Genomic DNA, 16,464 nt, shown 5'->3' with positions numbered 1-16,464 from the left:
ACACACCACACCAACCATACATCTCTCTGTATCTTGTGTGGTACTTAACCTAGACCCGAGGGCATTGCAATGCAATCCCCCTAAATGGCCCTTATCTAATAGACACACCCACACCCACACCCACACCCACACCCACAGTAGTGAAAGCTGAGGTTAAAGAGGGATAAACAGATAACGATCTCAGCCATTTGTTTGTGCGAACCGATTGTGCCTTCCCCACCACAACAGAACCCCAACAGCACCCCATCAACAAAAGGTTCCTATCTGTACTTAAGCAACAAAAGGTTCCTATCTCTATCTCTCGCTGTCTGTCTGTCTGCCAGAGGAGATAACAAGGCTGTACCTCGAGTACTCCAGAGATCCAACACACATCATTACCACCATTTTGTACTTGAAAAAAACAACAACAAAAAACACCCGCCACCCAGCCAGTACTTTTCAGAAAGAAAACGTCACTGCTCAATGGTAACTTAGCCATCCGCTACACCGCCCTGGCGAGCAGAGAACACGTGCAAGCAAGAACAGAGCCAAAGCTGAATCGGGAGATAAAATACAGTAACACTTGAGTCCATAGATTGGTGCTTCTAACTGTAAAACAACCTGTCAATGTGATGAAGGTATGAAAGTGGGAAGAGTACTCAAGTTTAGATAGTAGGCCAGTACATGAACTTTTATTGATAAGTGTGAAAAGTAACATATAGATAATGAGGAAGTACATCGAGAAGAGGGCTTGGCATTGTTGTTTTTTTTACAATGTTTAGAGAAATTAAAAGAAGGTGTAAGCAGGGAAGATATTGAGTCACCACAAAAATAACACACAGGTGATTCTGATCAAAAAATCAGAGAGCGAGAGAGCAAGAGAGCTGAGAGAAAGCAGGTTGGTGATTGCATAATCAGGGATGGGAAACTCCAGTCCTCGGTGGCCTGATTGGTGTCACACTAATCATGATCTTCACTTTAGAATGTAATTAGTTTAATCAGGGTTTTCAAGGAATGGGCAAAAAGTGTGACACCACCCCAAGGACTGGAGTTGCCCATCCCTGTTCTAAATTATAGATTGTAGGCCTCCATCCATATTGGTAACAATGACTGGGTATACATCCACCCACATTAAATAGACTAAAGAAAACCCACTTCCTGAACCAACCGTCTCTATATGTGTGTGTAGAAAACCACGTAAAATACCACTGAGTAGTAGGTAGATCAGAACAACCACAGTTTAACTTATCAAGACCAACACAGCTTCTGTGGATTGTGGATCTTCATTTAAAAAAACACATTTTAGCTGATTTGGGCAGTAGTTCCGTGAAAAAAGGCGGATACGAAATAGATCCTGAGAAACTGGTTACGAAGACTCATGCACACGCACACACACACACACACACACACACACACACACACACACACACACACACACACACACACACATACACACACACACACGTGGATGTATACCACCTCACAGAGTAAATAACATATAGAAGTAAAAATACACCAGTGTTCGTCAGAATAGGAAACAGAGGCATTGTCCCTGTAATTTAAACCGATGATGATGATGAGAGTTCAAATGGCAGCTGATGAGTTTAGACATTGGTTTCAGTTTTTGACTTCACTTTACCAATGGTTAAAGCGAATTTGAGTGCTGTAAACAGTCAGCAAATGTAAAATTCACTCCCACTAATTTCCCATTCACTGCTGTGTACGTTGTACAGTTCCTGCTGTATCACATTTGTGTGTGCGTACATTCAATTATCTCCTTTCACGGATCTCATTTTCAGAGGAGAAATGTTTTTGTGTGATCTTTGGACTAGTCCTCTTTACCCGTGAGGTACAGTAGATTTGGTCTGTGAACCCTATCACATCTCATAGCTCTGCGTGTGCGTGACCTTACAGCGGCTGATTTGCATGCGTGGTAATCCCTTTGACAGACGGTGCAGCGGAAAAAAACATGGCTGACGTATGGTAGTAGAACCCCCAAGAGGATGAAAGAGGTCTATATCTGTGGTAGATGGTTGTGGATGACTGGCTATCAGGATGGCTAGTTCTATAGTTGGTGTCTCACATTAACATACTCCCGTGGTCCCGTGTGGCTCAGTTGGTAGAGCATGGTGTTTGCAATGCCAGGGTTGTGGGTTCGATTCCCACGGGGGACCAGTACGGGGAAGAAAAAAAACATATGAAATGTATGCATTCACAACTGTAAGTTGCTCTGGATAAGAGCGTCTGCTAAAGGACTCAAATGTAAAATGTACTCACATTAAACACACATTCAGACACACTGTTATCACCACACGTCTCTCTCTCACACAGTCACTCACACAGAGCTATATTTGTGTCCCCAAACAGCCCCACCCAAAAGCTACTGGGGTCAGTACAGGCAACGTGACTGAGAAATGTCACCAGACCTATATGGCAGACCTATATGGCACAGGCAGACCTATATGGTTTTTACTGCTCAGGCTTGGCGACGTGAAAGGGCCCATTTGATGATTGAATGGACTTCAAATAGGATTAAACAGCTGAACATTAAGAAGTCCCACGGAAAGAAAAACACCATTAATGTCCCTAAACCACGTTTAACTTCAGAGAGAGGGAAATACTAGGGTTCCCTCCTAACCACTAACCAACTATTTGGGCTATTCTCACTAGCTATGTGACCACAATCATCCCGCTTCCAGCTCCCTAAAGTCTTAAAGATTTGTATCTGTCTGCTTGATTGGCATGTACTGTATGTGCTAACATTAATTATAGCATAGTTTATTTATCTAAAAATGTTTATTGTAAATACTAAATTTAAACTAATGTTTAGTGACTGTACATTTCACGTGCATTTACTGCATTTATTGAGACTATTCACCAGAACATGTCATGCTTACCAAACTACAGTACATAAAAACACCAGTTATTCAATGTACATTTCCTATTGTCTGGGTCTGAGTCTCTGTCGGTCTGTCTGTCTCTGTCGGTCGGTCTGTCTCTGTCGGTCTCTGTCGGTCTGTCTGTCGGTCTCTGTCGGTCTGTCTGTCGGTCTGTCTGTCGGTCTCTGTCGGTCTGTCTGTCGGTCTCTGTCGGTCTGTCTGTCGGTCGGTCGGTCTCTGTCGGTTGGTCGGTCTGTCTCTGTCGGTCGGTCAGTCGGTCTCTGTCGGTCGGTCGGTCGGTCGGTCTCTGTCTCTGTCGGTCGGTCGGTCTCTGTCGGTCGGTCTCTGTCTCGGTCGGTCGGTCAGTCTGTCTGTCTGTCTGTCTGTCTGTCTGTCTGTCTGTCTGTCTGTCTGTCTGTCTGTCTGTCTGTCTGCATCTGTCTGCCTGCATCTGTCTGCCTGCATCTGTCTGTCTGTCTGTCTGCATCTGTCTGCATCTGTCTGCATCTGTCTGTCTGTCTGTCTGTCTGTCTGTCTGTCTGTCTGTCTGTCTGTCTGTCTGTCTGTCTGTCTGTCTGTCTGTCTGTCTGTCTGTCTGTCTGCATCTGTCTGCATCTGTCTGTCTGTCTGTCTGCCTGCGTCTGTCTGTCTATCTGTCTGTCTGTCTGTCTGTCTGTCTGTCTGTCTGTCTGTCTGTCTGTCTGTCTGTCTGTCTGTCTGTCTGTCTGTCTGTCTGTCTGTCTGTCTGTCTGTCTGTCTGTCTGTCTGTCTGTCTGTCTGTCTGCCTGCATCTGTCTGTCTGTCTGTCTGCATATTCTGTCTGCATCTGTCTGTCTGTCTGTGTCCGTTAGACTCTGTCCTGTCATCTGGACTCTTAATGTAGGCTTTTTCCAACACCATACATGTATACGTTTATGTGGCCTGCAGAACTCAGTCAAAATTATATAGGACAGTAAAATGTCTAAAAAGCAACATGTTATAGAGAGTGTTGGCAGATGTCCCCTAGTCCAGCTATGGCTATAGCTAAGCAGGTGTTACGAAAGTGTGTAATGTGTGTGTGTGTGTGTGTGTGTGTGTGTGTGTGTGTGTGTGTGTGTGTGTGTGTGTGTGTGTGTGTGTGTGTGTGTGTGTGTGTGTGTGTGTGTGTGTGTGTGTGCATGTGTGTGTACAGCTGAAAACTCTCACACCCATTGCCCTGCCAATCAGGATATAGTTAGGGACTTGCATTTAAAGCAGGGCGAGAGGATTAAACTATTAAATTAAACCTGTCATTTGATGTGACAGCCTAGGACGCTAGAGCTGCACGCAACATAGTAATGCTACAGGCAGGTCTGGGAACAGACTTAACACAGACATTGTACGCATGCACTCCCACACACTGGGTGTTACTGAAGCAGCAGCCCAGTGGTTGGATCAGGAGGAAATATGAACTTATTTTGGGAGAAAATTAAAAGCTTTTCACTTCGCCTTGACTATTACAACACAGGCACAGACTGCTGGGTGTTACAGTATGTAGCAGCCATAAGATCTGGGACAGGGGTACTTTGATGTGGCTGTGGCGGGGATTAGGTTGGGATGGGTGTGGTTATATTAGGCTACAGTATAGGTACAGAAGGCTGATTGATACCAGAGATTGTTGAATAGTGAGAGATGAGGATGCTAAGAGCTACAATGTTCTCCACTCCTAAGGCTCTCTAGAACCAGGAATGAAGAACAGTGGCTATGCGTCATTCAGGGCAGGTGGGGCACCTGTTTAGCTTGTATTCTTTTGGCATTAATACGTGTCACATATCAGTTTGCAAACAATGTAAAAAAAAAGAAATCTTTGGTTTAACCTGTTGGGGCTCGGGGGCAGTATTGAGAAATTTTGAAAAAAATATGTGCCCATTTTTAACTGCCTCCTACACCAACTCAGAAGCTAGGATGTGCATATTATTAACACATTCGGATAGAAAACACTCTGAATTTTCTAAAACAGTTTGAATGGTGTCTGTAAGTATAACAAAACTCATATTGCAGGCAAAAACCTGTGAAAAATAGATCCAAAAAAATGTGAATTTTGTGACTGTACTATTTAGTGTCATTGTTTTATAGATACCATAGTGAGAAAGGATTCATTTCGCAACACCTACGGCTTCCACTAGATGTCAACGATCTTTATAAAGTTGTTTGAAGCGTCTATGATAAACAGAGAGCAAATTAGAATCCAAGGAAGTTGACATGTCATCACTTCATTTTTTTGCGCCTGCGCATAAATCTGAGAAACGTGAGTTTGTCATCATTTTTTATCTAGACATAGGATAGGTTGTGTGCAAATATTACTGATGTAAAGTCACATACTGTACATGGTCTCCTTTTTGCTTTCTTGAGTAAGGCAGCTCCAAAATGCAGGTGTTTCAGTCTAGCTCAGTGTTTTCTGTGGTGATGGGGCAGCCAGCGGAAAATACGGAGCGTAGGGGTTGGTAATGTTCTCTATTTGTGCCGTGATTGGCTCAGTGTTCTCACACTCATGGGGACACTTCGTCAGAGCAAAACCTACGGGTAGAGCTAAAAAAATTAAAGGCCGTTGGGTGCTGCCATAGACTTTGGAAGTGCACATCCATGAAGGCTCAAGGTCATTGGCCACAGATAAAATTACATCAAATCACATTATATCTACAGTAGCTTTGATTGTACTGATCATGTCAACATCATACTTTCAAAATCTTCGCTAGCAGTCATCATCATGAATCAAGTCGACAATCTACTGGCAAATCCTTTTCAATCCTTGTTATATGAAGATAAATAATGAAGAGAAATTATAGACAAAACGTATCGGTGCTCATCAACCATTGGAGATAAACATTACACAACAAGTTGGAAACGCAAATTCAACAATGAGTGCTAAGGTGCCACTGCAGCCAGGTGTGTCACAGCCAGGTGTGACCAGGAGACCCATGAGACGGCGCACAATTGGCCCAGCGTCGTCCAGGTTAGGGGAGGGTTTGGCCGTTCGGGATTTCCTTGTCTCATCATTCTCTAGCGGACTTCGGACTTCGGTTGTCAGTGTTTCCTCCAACACATTGGTGCGGCTAGCTTCCGGGTTAAGCGAGCAGTGTGTCAAGAAGCAGTGTGGCTTGGCTCTCGACCTTCACTGAGTCCGTAGAGGAGTTGCAGCGATGAGACAAGATCGTAACTACCAATTGGATATGACGAAAAAGGGGGTAATGCCATGGGCCACGAAAGTTTGAATACATTGTCCATGCTGTCCATCCAGCATGACTTCTGCTGCATTTAAAACAACTGGAAACTCGGAAATCTCAGACATGTTAGTTCAAGACAACTGGGAACTTAGATAAAACTAGCTCCGACAGGGAAAATCCAACTCGGAAATCCAACTCGGAAATCCAAGTCAGGATTTTGGGACTCCATACAATGTCTTGTATGCTGCTGCATAAATTCTTGCCCGGTTGGTCAGTTTGGTCGGACGGCCAGCTCTGGGCAGAATCTGGGTAGTTCCATATTTTCTCAATTTCCAAATGATGGAGACCACTGTGCCTTTGGAAATGTTCAACACTCTAGAAATTGTCATCACAATTATATCTTGGAGATCTATGGACAGTTCCTTGGACTTCATGGTATAGTTTCTGCTCTGACATGCACTGTCAACTGTGGGACTTATATAGACAGGTGTGTTTATTTCTAAATCATGTCCAAACAATTTAATTGGTTACAGGTGGACTACACCAAGTTGTAGTGACATCTAAAGGATGATCAAAGTAAATTGGATACACCCGAGCTCAATTTTGAATGTCATAGCAAAGGCGTGTGAATAATTATTAGATATTTATGTATTTCCTTTTCAATAAATTTGCTACATTTTCTAAAAACTTTATTTCACTTTGTCATTATGGGGTATTCTGTGTGCAGATGGGTGAAGAAAAAAACTATATTTAATTCATTTTGAATTCAGGCTGAAACACAACAAAATGTGGAATAAGTCAAGGGGTATGATTACTTTTTGAAAACACTTTAGTTCAATATAAAGCCACCAAGGTTTATTTAGAGATCAGGTGCTGTTACATATCCCTTTTTCAGCTATGGGATTTATCAGCACAAACTATAAACCCTACCAATCCACTCCCTGCTCCACCTAGACTTCTCCCATCTAGGACAGGGAAAGACCCGTGGCTAGGTGGTAAAAACAGCTGGTGGCTGTCGCATATTAGGAAATAAAAAATACACTGCTCAAAAAAATAAAGGGAACACTTAAACAACACAATGTAACTCCAAGTCAATCACACTTCTGTGAAATCAAACTGTCCACTTAGGAAGCAACACTGATTGACAATAAATTTCACATGCAGTTGTGCAAATGGAATAGACAACAGATGGAAATTATAGGCAATTAGCAAGACACCGCCAATAAAGGAGTGGTTCTGCAGTTGGGGACCACAGACCACTTCTCAGTTCCTATGCTTCCTGGCTGATGTTTTGGTCACTTTTGAATGCTGGCGGTGCTTTCACTCTAGTGGTAGCATGAGACGGAGTCTACAACCCACACAAGTGGCTCAGGTAGTGCAGCTCATCCAGGATGGCACATCAATGCGAGCTGTGGCAAAAAGGTTTGCTGTGTCTGTCAGCGTAGTGTCCAGAGCATGGAGGCGCTACCAGGAGACAGGCCAGTACATCAGGAGACGTGGAGGAGGCCGTAGGAGGGCAACAACCCAGCAGCAGGACCGCTACCTCCGCCTTTGTGCAAGGAGGAGCAGGAGAAGCATTGCCAGAGCCCTGCAAAATGACCTCCAGCAGGCCACAAATGTGCATGTGTCTGCGCAAACAGTCAGAAACAGACTCCATGAGGGTGGTATGAGGGCCCGACGTCCACAGGTGGGGGTTGTGCTTACAGCCCAACACCGTGCAGGACTTTGGCATTTGCCAGAGAACACCAAGATTGGCAAATTAGCCACTGGCGCCCTGTGCTCTTCACAGATGAAAGCAGGTTCACACTGAGCACGTGACAGACTTGACAGAGTCTGGAGACGCCGTGGAGAACGTTCTGCTGCCTGCAACATCCTCCAGTATGACCGGTTTGGCGGTGGGTCAGTCATGGTGTGGGTTGGCATTTCTTTGGGGGGCCGCACAGCCCCCCATGTGCTCGCCAGAGGTAGCCTGACTGCCATTAGGTACCGAGATGAGATCCTCAGACCCCTTGTGAGACCATATGCTGGTGCGGTTGGCCCTGGGTTCCTCCTAATGCAAGACAATGCTAGACCTCAGGTGGCTGGAGTGTGTCAGCAGTTCCTGCAAGAGGAAGGCATTGATGCTATGGACTGGCCCGCCCGTTCCCCAGACCTGAATCCAATTGAGCACATCTGGGACATCATGTCTCACTCCATCCACCAACGCCACGTTGCACCACAGACTGTCCAGGAGTTGGCGGATGCTTTAGTCCAGGTCTGGGAGGAGATCCCTCAGGAGACCATCCGCCACCTCATCAGGAGCATGCCCAGGCGTTGTAGGGAGGTCATACAGGCACGTGGAGGCCACACACACTACTGAGCCTCATTTTGACTTGTTTTAAGGACATTACATCAAAGTTGGATCAGCCTGTAGTGTGGTTTTCCACTTTAATTTTGAGTGTGACTCCAAATCCAGACCTCCATGGGTTGATAAATTGGATTTCCATTGATTCTTTTTGTGTGATTTTGTTGTCAGCACATTCAACTATGTAAAGAAAAAAGTATTTAATAAGATAATTTCTTTCATTCAGATCTAGGATGTGTTGTTTAAGTGTTCCCTTTATTTTTTTGAGCAGTATATATAAAAAAATGCACAGCTGTGTGTATGCGTGTGCACGTCTTGGTGGAGCTGAGATTGCTGACTCCCTTCCTTTGAGGAGCATTCGGCTGTGATCTGAGCCATATACGCGAAGCCCTCCAGCTGCCCACACACACACACACACACACACACACACACACACACACACACACACACACACACACACACATACACACATACGCACACACACACACACACACATACGCACACACACATACAGCTGCAGTGACCATGGTGGAGAAGAGTGGAAATCCGCTAACAGTGTGTGAACCACAGATCAGCACCCTCAGGCTCACAAACAAATACATTCTCAGACCATTCAGCGGCAGACGAGCGTAGAGTCCTAAGATAAGTCCTAAGCATGGCTGGAAAAGTTCCTCTGATTCACATGGAATCTCAAACAGCCTAAGGTACACAGAGTACAGAGACATATACATGGGTGTGTTCTCTCAGGTGCCTGTGCCTAAGACCCTGAAACCTATAGGGCAGGATGAAATGGACGAAACTGGTAAAAACACAACTTCCATGTTCACGTGGCACAACCGGAGTGAACTTTTTCCTTTGCCAGTGAGAATAAAAGTCGAACCTTGACCCCTGTAGGACAGACAAAGAGTCAGACAGAGAGAGACAGAGAGACAAAAAGACAGAGAATAACAGATAGAGAGGGAGTCCTGCCCTACCTTGTCCCATGTAAGCTCCAGTGAGGGCCTCTTTGGCGGTTCCGAAGCCCAGCTCCCTGCACACCACGCTAGCTGAGACGCGGTTCCACACGTGGTCTACGATGGTCCCCCACTTCCCCTCCTTCAGCACCTCCACCCGGCCCTCACCCAGCCTGGGGCCAGCCTTCAGACGCACCGGCTAGAGGGGGAGAGGAGAGAGAGAGCGAGAGTCAGAATGAGCGAGAGAGACAGCAGGAGACCAAAATACAGAGAAAGAGAGAGAGAGACACAGAGAGACAGAAAGACAGAGAGAGACAGAGAGTGTCAGCATCATGTATGACTAGACTGTATTATTGTCTAAGAATGTTTTGTATCTTATGTTTGCGCAGAACACAGGAAAAGTGTCTAGGTCTTGGCTCTTAGCACAGTGATGCATGATGTGTGTGTGTGTGTCTATGTTTTTATGTGTGCGTGTGCCTGTCTCTTACCACAATTGGGTGGGGTGCCTGGGGTCTTCCAGATGACATACGTGCAAACTGCGGTCCCGGTACACACCTCGCCACCGCATGTCTCCCACTCTTACAGGGGGTGGGGCTATGTGGAATGGACAGCTGAGCGTGACACTCTGATAGGCTGGTCTCTGACCCCAGGCAGTGAACCTTCTCTACCCAGAAACCTTTTTTACGAGCCATGAGGCTCAGCCTAGGAAGTGGGAGAGAAGCGGTCATAAATGTCATATAACGCTTTATAACACATAACGTGTGCATAGCTAACGTCTGTCATGTCAGTTCCATGAAGGAGAGGAACAAGACAAGAACTATCCAGTAACACTTCATTTAAACACTCTACATAATGCATTATAAGCACATTTAAAACTCACAAGGCATTATAATAGAGTTCAAATCAGATGCACAAAAATGATCAACATCTGGAGAAAAAAAGAATTTGTAGTTAGTTGAGATGTTCAGACGTTGACTAGGTCTTACCTTGTGGATGGATCAGCAACCTTGGTGTCCCAGATTTTCCTGTGAAGAAACAGGAACATTAAGAAAGGATGTTAGTATCTCTTCTGTTTACTAGTTGAGGTTTCATTAAACACATGTTATTCCTGTGAGGTGAGATGACTAAATCTTGCCTACAGAATCAGCGTTTATAGAAGACAACTGTGTCATGTGTTTGGCAGTGGTGTAAAGTACTTAAGTAAAAATACTTTAAAGTACTACTTAATTTATTTTTCGGGGTATCTGTACTTTACTTTAGTATTTATATTTTTGACAACTTTTACTTTCACTCCACTACATCCCTAAAGAAAATAATGTAATTTTTACTCCATACATTTTCCGTGACACCCAAAAGTACTTGTTACATTTTGAATGCTTAGCAGGACAGGAAAATGGTCCAATTCACCTACTTATCAAGAGAACATCCCTGGTCATCCCTACTGCCTCTGATCTGGCAGACTCACAAAGACAAATGCTTCGTATGTAAAGGATGTCCGAGTGTTGAAGTGCACCCCTGGCTATCCGTAGATTTTTAAAAATCAAGAAAACCGCGCCGTCGTGTTTGCTTAATTAAAGGAATTTGAAATTAGTTATACTTTTACTCTAACTTTTGATACTTAAGTATATTTTAGCGATTACATTTACTTGTGGTACTTAAGTACATTAAAAACCAAATCGTTTTAGACTTTTTCTGAAGTAGTATTTTACTGGGCGACTTTCACTTTTACTTGAGTCATTTTCTTTTAAAGTATCTTTACTTTTACTCAAGTATGACTATTGGGTACTTTTTCCACCACTGGTGCTTGGTTAATGCCACACAGAATGATACTCACACACTGTAGATATCTGGTGTTTGGATAATATGATCCATGCCACACAAAATGATACCCCCACACACACACAGTTTATTAGCCATATCGGTGGACATGTGTTGTTGATGAACACAGATGGGTGAAGCATTCCCTACACCTCACAAACTGGCTCACATTTGGTTAATATGGTCCATGCCACACAGAATTACAGCCAAACACATTGTCAAAAAAAATCCACCTTGGTGGGCATGTGTTTGTGTACATGGACACAGACAGTACCAGTTATGCCCTAGAAGCATCTGTACCTGACATACTGGTCGTACGGATGTCAACAAGTATAAATACACTTACATAGACAAATATGTCAGCCTCCAGAAAGGCCCATCTGTGTTGTGTTACAGTAAATCTTTGTGTGTGCGTGCATGTGTGTGCGTAGGTGGTATTGTGGTGACCATGAGTGGCATAGTTAGAATAAGAACAAACTCATTTTTCCCTGTTCTCTCTGACCACCACGTCCTGGCTCTCGCTGCTTTACTTTGGGGTGTAGATATTTGCATCAGGAATGTCTAGGTCTGTGTGTATGTTTAGAATGAGTGGTCAGAGTGTAGGCCTATGTACCACACACAGCAGTGTACTGTATGTTAAGTACCGTCAGCTAAGCCAGGATTCAAGGGAAAAACAATGATCTCTGTTGCCAACGTGGGGGTATAGGTCTGCTCAAACAACTGGGTTGTATTCATTAGGCAACAAATCTAAGGAAACAGACTGAAACAGGGATGGACTACCTGTTTTCGTTTTCCATTTAAAAAGTTGCTAGACTTAGAAAAAAAGGTGCTATCTAGAACCTAAAACGGTTCTTTGGCTGGCCCCATAGGAGAACCCTTCGAAGAACCCATTTTGGTTCCAGGTAGAACCCTTTTAGGTTCCATGTAAACAATCTTTCCACATAGGGTTCTACCTGGAACCCAACATGGTTCTACCTGGAACCAAAAAGGTTCTACCTGGAACCAAATAGGTTTGCCTATGGTGACAGCCAAAGAACCCTTTTTTCTAACAGTATACGTTTGGCCATAATGAATATGACCCTGGTGTGGTGTTGCTGGGGTGTTGGTAACATGACAAAATAAGAACTATTAAATCACTCTTACTTGGCATCTTACAGGAACATTGCTGGTACAGCAACATTTGTAAATAACTGGATCACTAGGAATGGATTCAAGAATAAACATTTAGTATTTTGAATTTTGAAACAACTCTTTAACCTAACCAACCATGTATAGGCTATATACAAATGTGACTTTGAACAGCTATGAGCAACATTGCTGGGAAAATGTTGAAACAAAACCCCCACACGCACACAAACAAACACTCAGTGTTGGCACACTTTAACCGTAAGAACTGGTCAGGCCGTCCGAGAAACTAAATAAATGAAAGACCCGAATGGACTTTGATTCATAAAACATTTTGGCCAGAGTCCATTCCTGGCACTCCATCACAGGCATAGCCAAGACGTGCCCAAAAAGAATCCCCTGTTGATTCTCTCTCTCTCTCACACACGGTCGATCAGCATCAAAGCAGCCGTCCCTCAGTTCCCGCAACAGGAGTGCCAAACAGGAGTTGAGGTAGACCACACACACACCTCAGTCTGTTGCACTTAGGGAAACAAATACATCTACAGATAACAGGCTATTTGGATTTCCATCATGAAACTAACAAACATTTCTGCCTTTCTAGTCACATACTACAAACAAGGATGTTGGAATCAAGAGATTCCAACATTATTAAGTAAGTGGTTCCTCAGCCATTGTTTTGTTTACTTTAGTGAACTTTTCAGTCCAAGTGTTGCTTGAACTAAAAAATATTAGTATTCCAAACTTAGCTCCAACTTGAGAACAGTGCTTTTAATAACAAATTGACAGAATTTTTGGAGCTAAGTTTGGGCCAACTGATTTCTCTTAGTTCAGGTAACACTACGACTGAAAAGTTGAGTAAACAAAAAAAAGGCTGTGGAACCAATTACTTAATAAAAAGAGTTGAAACAGCCAGTTCTCTGTCAGTAGGTCACTCGGTATAACATACTATTGGGAGTCAACAACCAATCATATTCACCTGAAGAAAACTGACATCCAACGGGCCAATAGATGCCGAGCCCACCCTCGGAAGCCCCGCCTCTGTGGCTATAATACCAGGGCTCATATTCATTTTCATAAATTCTTTGCTCTTCAGCTTGCCTGAAGACAGAAAGTCACACAAACCTTTCAAGCACACAATGACTAGGAGATTCTGCTCCAATGTAGGTGTCTGTTTGTGGGGAGAGACAAGTCGTCCCCCAAGATTAGGGTTCCCCAACTGGCGCCACGTGGGTTGTTTATTTGGCCCCCAAAGTTTTCTGAGCAAAAAAATAGTATTTATTGGTATAGAGTAATTTTTTGTTGTTGTTGGACATAAAAGACTATAAAAACACCATGAAATCAGCTACAAGTGATTTTAATTGAATACATTTGTTCCCAAGTATTCCTACGCATAACACAAAGACACGTGATCGTATATAAATGTAAGGAAGGTTTGAAATTATTCTTTTAGTCAAACATTATATCTGTTTGGGCTTCTAGCGATCAATTTTCAGTCTACAAATTCTTTGTAATTATGTTCCGGCCCCCCGACCATCCGCTCAAGCAACAAATCGCCCCGTGGCTGAATCTAGTTGATGATACCTGTCCTAGAAGTTGCGAGTTTTGGGTCTTGGTATTGTTTTTTTTGTTTTGTAGAAGCTGACTACTTTCTGCTCTGCTTGTGTAGCCAGTGCTCCTTGCTTGAGTAAGATGGCCAGCGGTAAGAAAGAGTAAGTTAAAAAAAAGGCTATAGGCCAGGACAGAGCAGCAGCGCTGGTTGGAGTTGATAGGGGTGTCATCCCAGCCGAGTGAGGCTCATTCCAGTTTCTCTGGCAGTGTTCAGAGTCCAGATTCAAGGGTTGAAATACTATCCCTGGTTGGCTCTGGAGGGTTTTCAGAGTGTGAATCAGATGACATCAGTCCGGGGCTGCCTAAAGCCCTGGCTTTGGATTCGGCAGGGGAGAGTGAACCATTGGTATTTAATGAGCCTTTGATGGAGCTGTGTCGTAGGGCGGCAGGTCACTTGGGGGTGGATTGGCCGTCTTCTCCCCCACAGTGGAGTTCACCAAATTGTGAAGAAAAACGGTTCATTACTCGGAGCGTCATTATCTGTTCACAATGCACATTAGTGACATCTGCTGGTCAGCAATAAATAGCAGCGTTTGATTAGATTTAAATTTTAGTAATTTAGCAGACACTCTTATTCAGAGCGACTTACAGTCAGTACATTCATTTTAAGATAGCTAGGTGGGACAACAACATACCACATTCATAGTAAATACATTGCGCAAAATGGTACGCAGCATCATTTGGATATGTGTGCAACAAAAGTTGAACATTCACCATCTGCTACCCTTTCTGTCAAGACGTCAACGCATACAGTTTACCAGCCGTGATTCGAAACCAGGTACTGCAGTGACACTTCTTGCACTGAGATGCAGTGTCTTAGACCACTGCACCACTCGGGAGCGTTTGCCTTGCAGCATTGCGTTGAAGAGGCAGTTGCAGTGCGTTCTGATACGTTCGATAAAGCCAACTTGTGCACCACACAGAACGCACTGCAACTGCCTCAGCAACGCAATGCTGCAAGGCAAATGCTCCTGAGTGGCAAAGTGGTCTAAGACACTGCATCTCAGTGCTAAGAGGAGTCACTGCAGTACCTGGTTTGAATCCAGGCTGCATCACATCTGGCTGTGGTTGGGAGTCCCATAGGGTGGCGTATAATTGGCTGTCATTGTAAATAAGAATTTGTTCTTAATTGAATTGCCTAGTTAAATAAAAAGACAGCTTTCCATTGGAAATTAATTTGTATCAAAATGCAGTGTGATTGAGGTGTTAAAACCAGTTGAGCTGACAGCCATTTTGCACTGCTTCGCTATGGCTTTAGTCATCAATATTTTGAAGTAGTGTTCCCTCCCAGAAAGCTATGACCTTTGGCTTTCACCTTGAATTGTTTATTTATGTCTGACAAAAACTCAATCGTCCTAATGCAGCTTTTGCTCCCAAGGTTATGCCTATGTCTTACAGGTCCCTGGCTATGTCTTACAGATCCCCTCCTCCCTTTGCTTGAAGTGAACAATGGAGGTTGCATGGCCTGTGTCCGGTGCGCACTTTACGCATGTATATGGATAGGACCAAGGATATCCGCGTTTGTGACCAGCTTTTTGTCTGTTTCACTAATCCAGCTAGGGGTAGGGCACTTCCTAAGGAAACGACATATGACATATTTTTGCCCTGCACTGTCAGGGGATTTGGGCTCGCAAAGCTGTACTGAATTGAGGAAATGAATGCGATCCCCGGTATTATAGCCAGGAAGGCGGGGTTTCCGAGGGCGGGCTCAGCATCCATTGGCCCGTTGGGCCTGACTTTTCTTCAGGTAAATATGATTGGTCATTGACTCCCCATAGCATGCTATACCTCCTTTCCTCCTTCAGGGAACTGTAATTATGTTCATTGTCATAGCCCTGATATTTTAAAGCAGCTAGAGTAAAGTCATGCTATGCTAAAGTGCTCACCAACTACATGATAAAAATACTTGTTTTGAGACTATGAAAGGTGTCTATGAGCCATGTAGGAGGGACTGAAATAAACATGTTTATTTAAACATGTCTGTTAAGTTTAATATTATAATAGGCTACATATGTATGGGTATCAAATAGCGCTTTTCAAGTTCCCAAATACACTGTCATCTAATGCTAGCATTAGCATGTTTTGACGTAAAAACAATGGATGTAAACTGACACCAGGCATGCTTATATTTAGCATACATAAATCATCATCAAAATAACTTAGTCAGTTAGTTATGATCCCTTAAAAGTTATATTTTTTGTCCTTAGTCACAACCTCTTTTTTACCTTCAGGGACTTGTGACAAACATAGCTAGCTTGACATGAAACTTAAATGGACATGAAGCATCAATGGTTGAACTATCCCTTTAAGGCAGTGGTGTCAAACTCATTCCATGGAGGGCCTAGTGTCCGCGGGGTTTTCCTTTTAATTAAGACCTAGACAACCAGGTGAGGGGAGTTCTTTACTAATCAGTGGCCTGAATTCATTAATCAAGTACAAGGGTGGAGCGAAAACCCGGAGACACTCAGCCCTCCGTGGAATGAGTTTGACACGTGCTCTAAATTAAGGCCACAAAAGTTGAATTAAACGCGTGTGTAATGTTCAGGCAGACATATACTGTAGCAGTAAGGTCA

The 16,464-nt window shown here is 43.7% G+C and overlaps 1 protein-coding gene across 1 annotated transcript in view; it reads right to left on the bottom strand.

The window, feature by feature from the left end:
* Positions 1 to 16,464, bottom strand: part of loxl4 (lysyl oxidase-like 4) — a 62,415-nt gene that overhangs the window by 22,621 nt on the left and 23,330 nt on the right. The window contains exons 5-7 of the mRNA XM_014214833.2: positions 10,324 to 10,362; positions 9,826 to 10,039; positions 9,359 to 9,536 (exon numbers count right to left, since the gene is read on the bottom strand). Of these exons, the coding sequence (XP_014070308.1) occupies positions 9,359 to 9,536; positions 9,826 to 10,039; positions 10,324 to 10,362 (431 nt within the window). The remainder of the gene's footprint in view (positions 1 to 9,358; positions 9,537 to 9,825; positions 10,040 to 10,323; positions 10,363 to 16,464) is intronic.

Source organism: Salmo salar, chromosome ssa01, assembly GCF_905237065.1.
Source record: "Salmo salar chromosome ssa01, Ssal_v3.1, whole genome shotgun sequence".
In the NCBI taxonomy this organism is placed as follows: Eukaryota; Metazoa; Chordata; class Actinopteri; order Salmoniformes; family Salmonidae; genus Salmo; species Salmo salar.
Note: the sequence above shows the minus strand (reverse complement) of the source record. Positions and strands in the feature narration are given on the sequence as shown.